The sequence below is a fragment of the Ischnura elegans genome, chromosome 4 (genome assembly GCF_921293095.1).
Source record: "Ischnura elegans chromosome 4, ioIscEleg1.1, whole genome shotgun sequence".
Classification (NCBI taxonomy): Eukaryota; Metazoa; Arthropoda; class Insecta; order Odonata; family Coenagrionidae; genus Ischnura; species Ischnura elegans.
In genome coordinates this window covers 65,189,122-65,202,567 of record NC_060249.1, presented here as the reverse complement: position 1 = coordinate 65,202,567, position 13,446 = coordinate 65,189,122, and the positions used below count along the sequence as shown (strand labels likewise).

At 35.8% G+C, this 13,446-nt stretch overlaps 2 protein-coding genes across 2 annotated transcripts in view; both read left to right on the top strand.

Annotated features, from left to right (window-relative positions):
* The window catches only part of LOC124157611 (muskelin), a 33,741-nt gene extending 23,418 nt beyond the window's left edge, over positions 1-10,323 (top strand). Inside the window, exons 11-14 of the mRNA XM_046532481.1 lie at positions 23-102; positions 1,343-1,594; positions 3,435-3,537; positions 8,656-10,323. Coding sequence (XP_046388437.1) covers positions 23-102; positions 1,343-1,594; positions 3,435-3,537; positions 8,656-8,901 — 681 coding nt within the window. The 3' untranslated portion in view covers positions 8,902-10,323. The remainder of the gene's footprint in view (positions 1-22; positions 103-1,342; positions 1,595-3,434; positions 3,538-8,655) is intronic.
* Positions 10,324-12,288: 1,965 nt separating this feature from the next.
* LOC124157610 (protein bicaudal D) overlaps positions 12,289-13,446 on the top strand; it is a 28,896-nt gene continuing 27,738 nt past the window's right edge. The window contains exons 1-2 of the mRNA XM_046532480.1: positions 12,289-12,681; positions 12,755-12,895. Coding sequence (XP_046388436.1) covers positions 12,457-12,681; positions 12,755-12,895 — 366 coding nt within the window. The 5' untranslated portion in view covers positions 12,289-12,456. The remainder of the gene's footprint in view (positions 12,682-12,754; positions 12,896-13,446) is intronic.

The following is a 13,446-nucleotide window of genomic DNA, read 5'->3' as shown; positions in this document are numbered from 1 at the left end:
AGTCATTTCTTATTTTTTGTAGGGATTGAGCAAAGACAAGGAAAAAAGAGATGACAATGTACAAAATTCATTTTGGGTTTATTATATCAAAACCAATCATTGGTAAGTATATAAATTTATAACCACTTCTTTCTGTAAGAATCTACTCCAATAATTGAGTGTTTTGGTGATGTTAAATGTTTTAATGATTTCAATTCTGGATCTCATGTGGGTAGTGGACCTAGTGATATCTTTTATTAAGTTTGCTTTTATTCCCCTTAACTTTTCATTCAAGGGAAATGCAATGTAAAATATCCAAGTTAGAGTCATTTGAATAGTCATAAGGGTAATAACTAGGGATGGTCGGATCAGTTACTTAGGATCCAAATATCTCTGGATAATCCCTTCACTGGACACTTCTGATCCAAAGTCACTGAAGACTTCGAATCTGAACCCAAAATTTCAAATAAATGCTTCAGTGAATGTAGCATTCCATAAGAGGGAGTGTAAAGTGTTCCGATCCTCTCTTTGCATGTGCCACTATACTGCGATGCTTGTCCTATTCATGAAACATTTTGTTTAAAGCCCTCGCAGGGATTATGCTACAGAATTTCAGAAAATGTTAATGCAAAATATGACCGGTACATAGTGTGAATCTTCCCGAGAGGTAATACAACTATAGGGGGAATCTCATTGTCAGTTCCATAAGATAATAACCACATCAAAAGTAAATGTGTTGCAGATTTCACAAAACCATCCTTGACCCTCCATCACTCCTCAGGCCAAGTTTCTGATTTTTTTTTTTTTTTCCTTTCCATGACCACTCAGACCATAAATCATTAGCTATAAAGTAAAATATCACGTTACACAAGAATAATGGGAACATGTTTCATCCCTACCCCATCTCACCAACTGACCTGGTTTTCGGAAACCAGGCATTACACAGAGCAGTAGGAATACTACAATCACATTATCGCTGCCTAAAAAGATCGTGGTCAATAAATGATAGCTGTGAATGATTCCGGAGAGCAACCTAAAATAACAGAAAATGTGCAAAAATAATATTAAATTGTCCGATTTACAAGAAATTTAAGTGAATGTTTGGATTATTCGTGTTTTCCGGTTATTCGTGCCCCCTTTCCCCATCATTGGCCCGGATAATTGGGAGTATGCTGTATTGCATTTTATAGGTTTCATACCACTGTCTTCAAGGAGACTTATACCTAAGAATAGCTTTTTTTCTGTGCCAATAGTGAGTTGAAATGCAGAAGTTGTTCTCAGCTCTTTGCAACTGCGAGAGAGAGTGAAATTATGCTTGAATGTTTTTAATCTTTTCCTTTAAGTGATCAATTCAATTTTATAGGTCATGTGTTTATCGCAATGAAAACACTGGAGAGCACTATTGGAGTCGAATGCAGCATGTTGAGCCCTGTCCCAGGTTTGCACATCAACTTGTTTATGATCCTGTGCAAAAGGTACATTATTTATTTGGAGGAAATCCAGGTCGTTCTTGTTTACCTAAATTACGACTGGATGACTTTTGGCAGCTCAGACTTCAAAGACCAACCCAAAGTCAACTTTTACAGCGGTGCAAGATGATGATTCGTACTCATAGGTATGTTTTAAAGTTAATTATTCGCCTAATTCATAACTATGCCATTTTTTTCATTGAATATTAATGAATTTTCTTGGCATAAAACTACTTCAACTGAATTTACTGAAAGATGCTCATGCAATTTTAGTCGGGAGCAAATTAAGGAATCATTTAAGCAAAATGTGTAATGAATTACTCAACAGTGATTCTCCATTGGTCAGGTTACGCCACATCAGCTTTGCCTTCAATAGCTAAGCTGGAAGCGGTGTAAACCGAGAAATGGAAAATCATCTTTCACCCTTCAGAAATCTGAGAAGCAACATAAATCATCAGGATATGGATGTGAATTTATTAATCTGTTGACAAAAAATTATTTGAAAGCATTTATATATTCCCACATTGAAGTTGTGATGTAGTAAAATAATGTGATAAAAAAATCAAAAGAAAGTTAAATGAAATGCTCAGCTACAAATTTTTCTACAGCGCTATGTAATGCTTAAATCACTTACATAAAAACTTAGTTTTCTAAACATTGGTTTTTCTATCTTTCAATCCATTATGAAGCTTAAAAAATGCTTTCATAGTCTCTGTACCCATTTGGGGCCGTCACTGCAGCAAGAAAAAAAGATAAAAAAAAGAGGCAAGCCTATATAAGCCAGGTACTCAAAATAACTTCAGGAAGAAAAGTACAGTGAGTCCTCGTTCTACGTTACCCCATTTAACGTCATTTCGCGATAACGTCATGAAATTTTTGAGATTGTCATTCGTTTATCGCTCCTTCGCTTTGCGGTAACGTCAAGTCTTTTAAATTTCACGCAAGAAAAAACGCGAAGCGGCGGATGTTGCAGGTTGTTCGTTTTGTAGGCGGTAATACAGTCAGTCTAAACAAAGTGTAAAACGGTGTATTTATTGTTAATTGCAATTACGGTTTTAGCAAATTTTCTGCAAAATGAATTCCTAGGCGGGTGCGCAAGGCTTTACTTGACATAATGGTTTTCAGGAACCTAAAAAGTGATTTCAAGGAATTTTTTCATGTAGAACTCTGAGTTTTTGTCGTCACTTTTTTCGCCGTGTTCACAATAATTTTGGTTCCTGTAACTGCGACGATGTTTCAGCGATGATGATGCCCAGGCGACCACCATAGCGAAGCCAAAAAGCAAATGCGGGAAGATACAAAAATGGAGAAGGATTTACGTCACTGCTGCTATTGTCGTCGATGAAGACAGGAACTCGTATTTATGCCATAGTTTGGCATTCCCATAGTAAAAAATGCCCCAGATATGATACGCTAAAATTTTTTTGCTTAGGAATTGTGAGGTCTAGAAGCTGATATTCACTTTTTACATTGTTTCTTATGGGATATCATGTTTCGATTAACGTCATTTTGTTTATCGTCACATTTTTCAGGAATGGTAAGTGACGTTAAACGAGGACTCACTGTAATGGGGAAAGCAAAATAATGACGAGGGTAAGGGGTTAAGACAAGGACTGGGCTCTTTCCTGCTTCCATTGGGATGGTGGCGAGCACTCGTCTGAGGCTAGTGGCTGACTGGCCTAGCCAAAGGCGGATTGCACACTGACACATGCCTCTTCTCCACCTCCGGCAGACATATCCCGTGGTAGACAAAAACTTTCAGGACAGTGGAATGTCAGAAATAAAACATATGACAGCAGCATTGTACCCAAAAAGGAGGGAGGAAATTTTTGAATAGGGAAGGTAGGGAAATTAAAAAAGCCTCTCCTGAGTTGTGCTAACAGTATCATTGTTTGCTGCTTTGAAACCTTGAAAAACTTTACTTTTGAGTATGATAGAATTACATATGATCTTTTGATTTATCATTTTTTTATGTTGCTCTTCCAGGTTTGAAGAGTTGGCTGCAGAAAACAAGATGTTGGCCCTTAACTATTTGCAGACATCACTCTCAGAAATTGTAGATCACAATGATCCTGAACAAACCAAAGAAGTACGTAATATATATTTTATCTTTTATTTATTTAAGTTACAACAGGGCTAGCCCGATAAATGAATGTAAATTACAATTTTGCATTGGATGCATTGCAATGTATTGGATGTGGATCCGAAATTTTAAAAATGTCTCTTCAGTGAATGCAGCATCCCATAAGATGTAGTGGAAAGAGTTCCGATCCTCTCTTCGCATTTGCTGTTGCACTGCCATGCTTGTCCTAATTATGAGCCATTTCGTTTAAAAGCTCTCGTAGGTGATATGCAGTAGAATTTCAGCCATGGAAAATTTTAAGGCGAAATACAACATGCACATAGTGTGTGACTCTTCCTATCAGGTTGGACAACCATCAGGAGAATCTCAATGCCATAGGATAATGACCATGTCAAAAGGTCTCCTTTACGTGCTTCTGCTGCCCACCCCTTCCTAACGCTGAGCAGTCGTCTCGTTCTGTTCCCACACTTTGTCACACGTGAGGTTAATGCTTTTCTAAGCATTGTTAATTGTAATGAAGATTGTGCAGTAGCAATTTAAGTTAATGATATTCTGATAAAAATGTCTTTCATAGTGTAGAAACATTTTTATTAACATAAGACATATTAACATAACTATGTGCACGCACTGTGGTGTGAAACTATAGTGAAGAAGTGAAAAATCCACCTCACCACTACTGAAGCATTTGCGGGTGAAACACAAGTATGAGATGAGAAAGTGGTAAAATTTGCGGGAAATATATATGTGGCAAAAATTAAAATTAAGTCAATGGTTTATCTGAGGATTGAAACCCATTTTCATTTTCAAATGAAAGTGTAGCAGTTTAGATCCTGAGCGTGTAAAGATAAAAGTGTTTTTATTAAAGAACTTGAAAGCTATATATAAGGAATTTTAAAAGCTATTTGCCCCTTATACCAGGGAAATAATCATATACGTCACATTATGAAAACCCGCAAAAGATCCAGCTACGAATTCTTCCTCATATTCTCCAAAAATTAGAGATGTGCGAATAGTATCCGCGAATACTCGAATACCTCGAATATTAGAAAGTATTCGATATTCGAGGTTTCGAATAGTTATGCGAAAAGTACCGCCTCGAATACCTCGAATACTTTGAATTTCGCGTCATACAATGTCGCACGCACGTCGTTGGTAGTTGACTCGGAAAAATGAAGAGAACTCAAGTCGTCTAGTTCTCGCAGCGCCGTTTTACGCAAGTTGACGAATTACATCAAATTCGTGGATTTTAGCGGTGAAAAGAGTTCGACGAAGGGAACCGAAAATGGTCGGGTGAAAAAATCCGAAAATCCCCGATTCCCCCCACCAGGAGAACCTCAGTGCCGTGGGATAGCAACTGTAACGTTTCAATTAATTACTCTTATTTTCACACGTCACTTACAAATATTTTATTTCACTTTAAATAATACAAACTCGGGAGCAAGGGAACACCCGTCCGCCATAACTATCAGAATCCGACTCCCCCCTTTTCACTTCCTCCTGCGCCGTCAACAATCCCAACAATTACCTCACTCCACCTCTGCTGCTTATTATTGCTTGTATTACGTCACACCAAATACCAAAACAAACCACTCAAAATTAGGTGTTACACAACCTTAGGTCATTTCCCACGATCCGCTATCCCCCTCCATTCAGCACTTGCCTCACCCACTCTGACGCTTTCCTCTTCTCCGAAATCAAACAAAAGGTCCCAGATCGCGCAGGGATCGCATTACGAAGACCCCTGCTTCGAAAAAAATATCGAGTTACGAGAACAATAAAAACGTGTTTCACGCCCTCCCCCCTTTTCTCACCCACTGACCTTTTTCTGGCTACCTGCTTCGAAGTTCCCCATTTCTGGAGGTCAACAGCTGTGTGAGTACCGTGGGATACTTACATTAGCGCATTTCCCTAGATCCGGTATCCCTCTCCATTCAGCACTAGCCCCCCCTCTGAGGCTTTCGTCTTCTTCGAAATAAAAAAAAGGTCACAGCTCGCGCAGGGATCATATTACGAAGACCTTAGCTTCGAAAAAATACCAAGTTACACGAGAACAATAGAAACGTCTTTCGGGCCCCACCCTTTTCTCCCCCACTGACCTTTTTTTTCCTACCAGCTTCGAAGTTCCCCATTTCTGTGGAGGTCAACCGCTGCATGAGTCATCTATTAGCACAAAAGGTGTCTAAGAATGACTTTCGTCAATTGATGTTACACCTTTATTGAATTGAAAGATTAGTAATGTGCGCGTAATTTCAAAAAGAATAAGACCAAACACGACGTATTTCTGAGTTTATTTAAGCATTTTACGCAAAGAAATAAATATCAAAATACGACGGAGACTTAGCATTCTGGCGAAACTCGATATGAGCAGCAGAGCTTCTCGGGAGTTGATGCCGTATTTTTTTCCGAAAACATATATAAAGTTACAATTTATGAGTGGTGCTATAAATCTTTATTGTTACAGTCCCAGAGGAATGGATATTTTCTCAGGATATTTGGTTTCTCCCTGATAGCAATTCCAATTCATCTTCTTATCTCGTGAGAACTCCCAAAGGTGGACTAATAATAATAACTAACAAAATAATTGAAGAAAATCCGGAGGAAAAGAGCTTGTATTTTGCAAATTGCCTTAGATTGTCAGCTAGCACTTGGCAGCAGGAGTGAGGGTAAAGCGATGTTAGTTGAATTAATTATATGCCCAATTGTTTCCGTAAAATTAAAATATTCATTAATCAGCTAAATTCCTGTTCGAATCATTTAAAGGAAATCAAAATTACTCCCCAAAATCTTGTGTTGCCTGCTGCATAGGCAACCGAGTCAAACATACCAGCTTTCATCATTTAGTATTCGAGGTATTCGAATATTCGAGCAATGATTTAATATTCGAATTCGATATTCGAATTCGAAAAATCTGCTATTCGACCCATCTCTACCAAAAATGCTTTGCCCACGACTCATCTAGAATGGAGTTTACTCTCTTCGGGATACCTGTGAACACAGCCAACATATTCAGCAATGAGACTACTTTAGGTTACAATCATTCCTGTGATGTAGTGGTTAAAGTATCATGCAATGAATCAGAGGTTCCACAGAGTTTAACTTTATCATGGAACTTATGTTATTTCGAAGTCTTAGAATAATTTGACTGTTGGCATTTTCTGCTGTTTATTTAGTCCCTACTTTCACTTTGTAATGACTTCTAACAGTCAATATTGGTTTAGGAGTAGAATAGTGCTCAATTATGCTTGGGAATTTTGCATCAGAAATGCGGTTGTAAGACAGTTATGTTAATTTGCTTGCTAATGTGTAAAATCCACTATTGTGGTGATTTTTATTGTTATAATTTCAAAAGACTTTGTCACAAACCAAAATGTAGCAAATATGAAATGAGTTGCTCATCACCTTTACCTATCAATGTAGAGATTTTATTTTTGTGATTACATGCATTATCATTCATTGTGACATCCCCATTTTCTGGCTGAATTTCCAAAATTCTCTCTTCAACAACGAGGAGGTGCGATAGAGTTTTTTGGCCATCCCTTAAATCATTGTATTTGCTCAAATCTTGCCATTGTCTCAGCAAAAAAATTTCCAGTAAGCCCCTGAATGTTCACTAAAAATTTTCCTCTTATACAGCTGACTATTTTATTTTCACTTTCTTAAGTTTACTTCTGTGATTATTGCATAATTGAAATTAGTATTAAGATGGACTGGTGAAGTAGTCTACTTAAACAAAATAACAAGTAAATGAGTTTAATTGTGGACATTAAATACTTTGCGGAAATTGATTCGGACACAAGTAAGGAGAAGAGGGGTAAATTACTGCATGATACAGCATATGCGCTTTTAGAGAAGAGGGGAATCGTGCAGGATTTGAGAAAGAAAGCTAGCACCAAAAATCGGATTGGATGAAAAAAACATCATTCAGTTTTTATAAGAGGAAATAGACTCAAGGATCAATAGATTGATAATGCCTGAAAATCGTGAGGAAAATCATATCAGTCCATGAAATGCATCAATGTTTATCTAGGATAATATTAATTATAATTTGATAACACGGAAAAAATCTGGAAAAAAGTTATTCTCTCCTATTTACTCAATCATAGAGTCAATTTCCATTAAGTTCTTTACCACTCATTCAAATTTCATAATATTTGCAGTTTTCTAAATAACTTGGCAATAGATGAAAATCATAATTGAGACTTTTCTGATTATAATTTTGTGTCAGTTAACAGAATTTAAAAATGTAAAGCTGAGTTCAGATACATCTATGTTAATGATCTAATTTTTAATTAATGTTCTTTATCAAATATGCATCCTTAGGGATCATCTTTGTGATTAAAAATCAAGTTTCAAAGTACATAATTACAGTAGAAGCCCAGTTTTACAAGTGCTCATAATCCCTCAGAAATTACTCGCAAAACCGAGTGCTCGTTGTATCCGAAGGTGTTGAATAAAGCCACCAAAGTCCCGTAATGGTTCGTATTTACAGTTTTTCTTTTGTTTCCGTGGTATTTAACAAAGTTAAATGGGTAAATAGTCATTATCAGGCACATTCTGGTTTAGTATCAACATATATAAAGAAAGAAACAGGGGATTTTCAATCATATAAATATTAATTCTTGTGTAATTTTTAGCTTTTATGTGCTGTGTACTTGTTCGAGTTTGCTCAAGTTTTTATTGTTCGTTTTGCTCTTTCTTAGGTGAAACTAAAAATGTTTTTGTGTATCCATAATGCAGCATGTTCATTCCATTGCCACCCGCTCTAAAGGCCTGTTTACACAATACATTAACACGTATGAGTCAATGTACGTTTGCGTGAATGATTTTTGTGGACCGGAACGGAACATGTACGAATGCATGAACCAAATTAGAACAGGTTCAATTTTCTGTGCATGCATTTGCACAAGTTGGGTGGTTGCACGGTGCATTTTGGCGTTCATTCTCGCGTTCATACATTTAGACATTAACCCGTATGTGTTAATGTACCGTGTAAACAGGCCTTAAGTGTCTACTCAAATCCAAGTTAAGCTTCTAAATAATGCGATTGGTACATGAATATGGCGGTAATAGGTCGAAATAATAATGTGAATGTAATCATAAGTGTATAATTTTTTGCTTCCATAGTTCCAACTGATGGCAGCTGTGTTATTTCGTGATGAAGATGGTAGTGGAGAAGAGGACTGTAGCAGCATTGGAGCTCATTCACAAAGTTCTAAAGAAGGAATGGATAGTGGTGATGAACATGCTTTATTGGTAGCTACTAGTGAGTGCCACATTCGACGATCTCGCCTCTTTGATCGCCTTGTGGAATTTTTCCCAGAATCCATGACACAGCCAAGGTCAAACTTGATTGACCTGGTACCTCTCTGACTGGCCTTTTTTTAAAGACAGTGGATTTTGAATATTTTTATATGGCTGATTATGGTGAAGCGTGGGTAATAATTCTCATTTTTATGAATCTAGGAACAGCTTGACCTAAGTTGTAATCGAAAGCTCAACTTTTGTTGTGTAGTAGATTATTTGTTCTGGTTTAGTCTTCCTACCCCATAATGTTGACCATCATTAAAATTATAGTTCCTTTTTTTTCAAAATGACACAGTACTGTAATTAATAACATGGCTTCTATGCTGTACACATAAATGAATGTTGGACTTTCTCTAGATTTTAGGTGACCACAGTTGAAAACTTATCTATGTTGTATCAATTTTTTTTAAACTTGTGATTTGAGGACTCGAGCAGGAGTTGATGTTTCATGCAGCCTAACAATTAGTGTGTGATATAATGAGGTTTGCACCTTTAAAACTTTACAGCAAGAGTGTACCATGTTTGGAATCTCTTTATGAGTAAGAAGATAATATGTTCCTAATTTACTTCACTAACATTTAGCTGTTATTGGTATGATGCATCAGATTTTTCAAATGTGATCAAAGAGTGACTGTTTTGTTTAGTTGATCTTGCTTTTATTTCCTATTGAATCATCTGAAGACAAATGGATTACAGCTTCCATTTAATAATTAAAATACTGCATCATGTCTATTTTTTCTAGTTTTGGATGCTTGAAATGTTGTCATTACTAATTTTATGAAGTAGAAAGTAATAAGATTATTGTAATCTGCATCAATCCTGAAAGATTTCTTTTATAAAACCTTATAGTTTATGGTAAAAATTATTTTCATGGGTATCATAAAAATTTTATGGAAATGCAGTGCATAAATCTATTAGGAGAAGTGATTCATGGGTAATATTGTCAGAAATTTTGCTCTATTGAATTTTTTAAATGCAGTAGATCATTTTGTGTCAATTAAGTGCAATGTATTCTATCAAAGGCTGATTACGCAGTAATGTGTGAATTTAACTTTAATGCTTATTGCTGGTTAATTGCCATATTGATTTTAAGTGCAATGAATATTTTGCCTGTGTTTATATGTATGTATATTATATTTGGAAGGCTGTATCATTTGGCATGTATTTATGTAAATATTAGGTATGGTCTTCAAGCTTGAAGTCTGTTATAGTTATTCTTGTATATTTATATGTAAATGAAAGCACAATATTAATTTTTTTCATTGAAATGTAATTTTCCTGTGGAAATTTCTATTTTAGTGTCAGAATGCAATACGCTAATATGTAATTGTTAAAGTACCTTGTAAAAAATATGACATATGTACATTAAGGCTGCAGAAGTAGTTTTAACTGCTGTAAATAAGAACAGAATGATTCTGAATAATCATATATGAACAATTTGTACTTTGCAAATTTATACATGTTTAAAAAATATATTTTTGAAAAGTTGGCATTTTGTTTGTTTGCTGTTTTTTAACAGAGGATATTGAATTTCCATGACCCTCCGACGTATCATAACTACAGTACCCTTATAATTGTGTGGAAAGTGATGGAAAATTTGAGGTGATCACTGTGAAATCTCAAGTTTAGCCAAACTAACTTCTCATTTCTTTCTGGAAGTTACTCTTATATTTATGACTCTCACCCTTTCATCTAAATAAGCCTTCCAAGTTTTTACTTTCATTATCTGATAATGTATTCATGAAATTGAGACTAAATCGGTTGGAATGCACAAACTTTATTCTGACTACTGGTTCAAACCTATCCCCTGACAAGCTACTCCATGAACATGCCACTCAGCATACTGAAATATGGCTCCATCTGAATGGCTTTAAAGAATGTATTCTGACTGCATTTTTATCTAATTTTGCAATGCAACTATAGTAATGATTACCCATCGACTACAATTAACCAATTATGAATTTTTGGACTACTACTAAGTTTTCATTTTTCCCTGTTGGGAAGGAAGAAATATTGTCTGGATACCAATTTTACTGTTTCCCATCCAAGATGTGCCAATGTGGATCAACTAAGTTTTTATAATTTTTTGAAAATGAGGTATGCCTTCTTGTTACACCTGATGTCTTAATATTGGAGGTACAAATCACAGTTTTGTGTGTTAAGTACATATCAATATCCTAACTTTTGTTTAGCCTGATAAGGGAATCTTAAATGTGTGGTACAGAATGATCTTCATTGAGTATAAAAGTAGCCTTGGATACCTGAACAATCTTGTATAAAATGTTCAATTGATCCCCTAAAAAAAAGTAAGCAGAAACGTAGATATAGTAAACTCTCACGCCCTTGTATCCTCAAGATCAACAGAAAAAATTATTTTCACATTTTTTTACATAATGGTAATTGGGATTACTAGTTCAAAATCATTCATGCTGTTTGGGAGGGGGAGCACTCATAAGCAGCTGGAACCCATCCAAAAAATCGTAAACACAGCTATTTTTAGACTATAATAGTAGGCCTGGGAAGCGACTCTCGGATACTTGGGCTATTGAAGATGTTGGAGGTCCTATTATCCACCTCGTGGTTGGTATAGTACCCACCAGCTATCAAGTAACCTACTCTCTTATCTCTTCCATATACTGTAATAAATGTTTTCTCGGTTGCCACCTCATTTATTTTGGATTATTATAACCTAAAGGGATGTTTTCTTTTTGTCCTGACCTATTTGTGTTAAATATTATGTATATTCAAACATATAGCCACATCATTTGTATGGTAAATGACTTCATGGTCATATTAAATTCGGGAAGTTGAATCCACATGCATTATGTGTTGTAACCATAGGCGGATTTAGGGGGGCACATCCCTCCCAGATTCTTAAAATATTGGCAAAATTCTTAATACGGTTTTCATTATGTTCGTTTTGTTTTGTGTATTTCGGAGCCTCAAACATTTAATTTCATATTAATAACTTTCATGTTAAAATAGAGATAATATTTCGTGCAGTAAAATTTGTGTCTTGCTGTTAATCTCAAGTATAAAAAGACCATTTGCCTGTCAAACCCTTTGTGCCCCCCCAGAAAAAATTCTGGATCCGCCCTTTGTTGCCATAATATCAAGAACGGACATCCATCCCTCATAGATAATTATAGTTGATTTAGAAAACACAGTATAATTTTCAGTTAGGAAAGGATTCCATAGTCAAATATGCCTGAAACAGGTATATTTCACTATAAACCAGACGGGGCATGCCTTTGAATTCCCGCTTCATAAAAACGAAAATACACTCATAATATTATTATCTCCAAGAAATTTCTATTAAAATGGTTTTAAAAAAGACTTTTATATTTTTTACATAAAAAATGAATGAGAAAACCTATTTTTTTGCTGTCATTGTTAAATAATTAATACGACTTTCACCTGTAACGCGGAAACAGGTGAAGTTACTTCCGGTTGCAATAGCCGGAGTTGTCAGAAGTGGACATTCCGATAGTTTTCTATACATGGCATTCCTAGTCGTAGTGAAGTGGCGAAACCGAAGTTTTTAACTGTAAACTTCTTAAAAATATGACCTGAGCTCGAAGTTTTAATTATTTATTTATCTCTGGTGCAATAAAGGAAGCGATGGCCTCCCCAGGATCTTACATCTTAGAGGAGCTGGGTATAGATGAACTAAGGCGTGAAGTAGAAAGACTTAGCCGTGAGTTAGATCAAGCTAGTAGTGAAAATGTTCAATCTGCTCAATATGGACTGGAGTTGCTTGCCGAAAAAGGTAGATTAGAAGTAAGATGCAGCGAGCTTGAGGCCTTATACGAAAATACGAAACATGAATTGGATATCACTCAAGAGGTAGTTGTTTGTTTGGTAGTTGTGCATTTATGCTCCAAGAACATTGTGTATATATTTTTTCTTCCCTCCAAAGGCCCTCGCCAAATTTCAAACTAGTCATAAAGTGACAACTGAAACGGGCATCGAGCAGGAGGAATCTCTTCTCAATGAATCTGCTGCATTGAAGACGTCCTTGAATACGAAAATATTAGAATTAGAGAGTGATTCAAAGCAAGTGAGTATATTTCTGGGGTAATAGTTTTAATATACTTTCGCTTGAAATTCAGGCATTCCGTTTTTCGTCCTGAATTCCATGGTTTATAATTACAGTTTTCTTGGTTATGTTTACGCTATCTGAGTTGACAGTTAAACTTACGAGCTTTGTGTATATCTTGCGTATTTGAAGTGATATTAATTTTTCTTTTGTGAAAAGTTTCCTATTTGAAATATTCCTGTTTCGTTTTACACCATCTATTTATGTGCTGTGCTAGAATGTTTTATTTTGTTCTGGGGAAATTTTTGTGGCTTTGTTTTTCGGAATTTTTAAATACAGCAGTTTTGGTGCCTTTGTCACTCTGACATGTTTTGGATTCTTGCCGCTTACTTCTGAATTTTGTAGCAAAATATTTGTAGAGAGAGGTTTCTACTCCAAGAATATGCCTTCTTTTTTAACAAATTAGTTCTCTTGTTGCTGAACTCGTGCAATATAGCTAACGTGAAGTCGTCTTTGGGATAACATTATATCATTAAACGGTGGTCCATTGGCGGAATGTAATATTCTTTGTC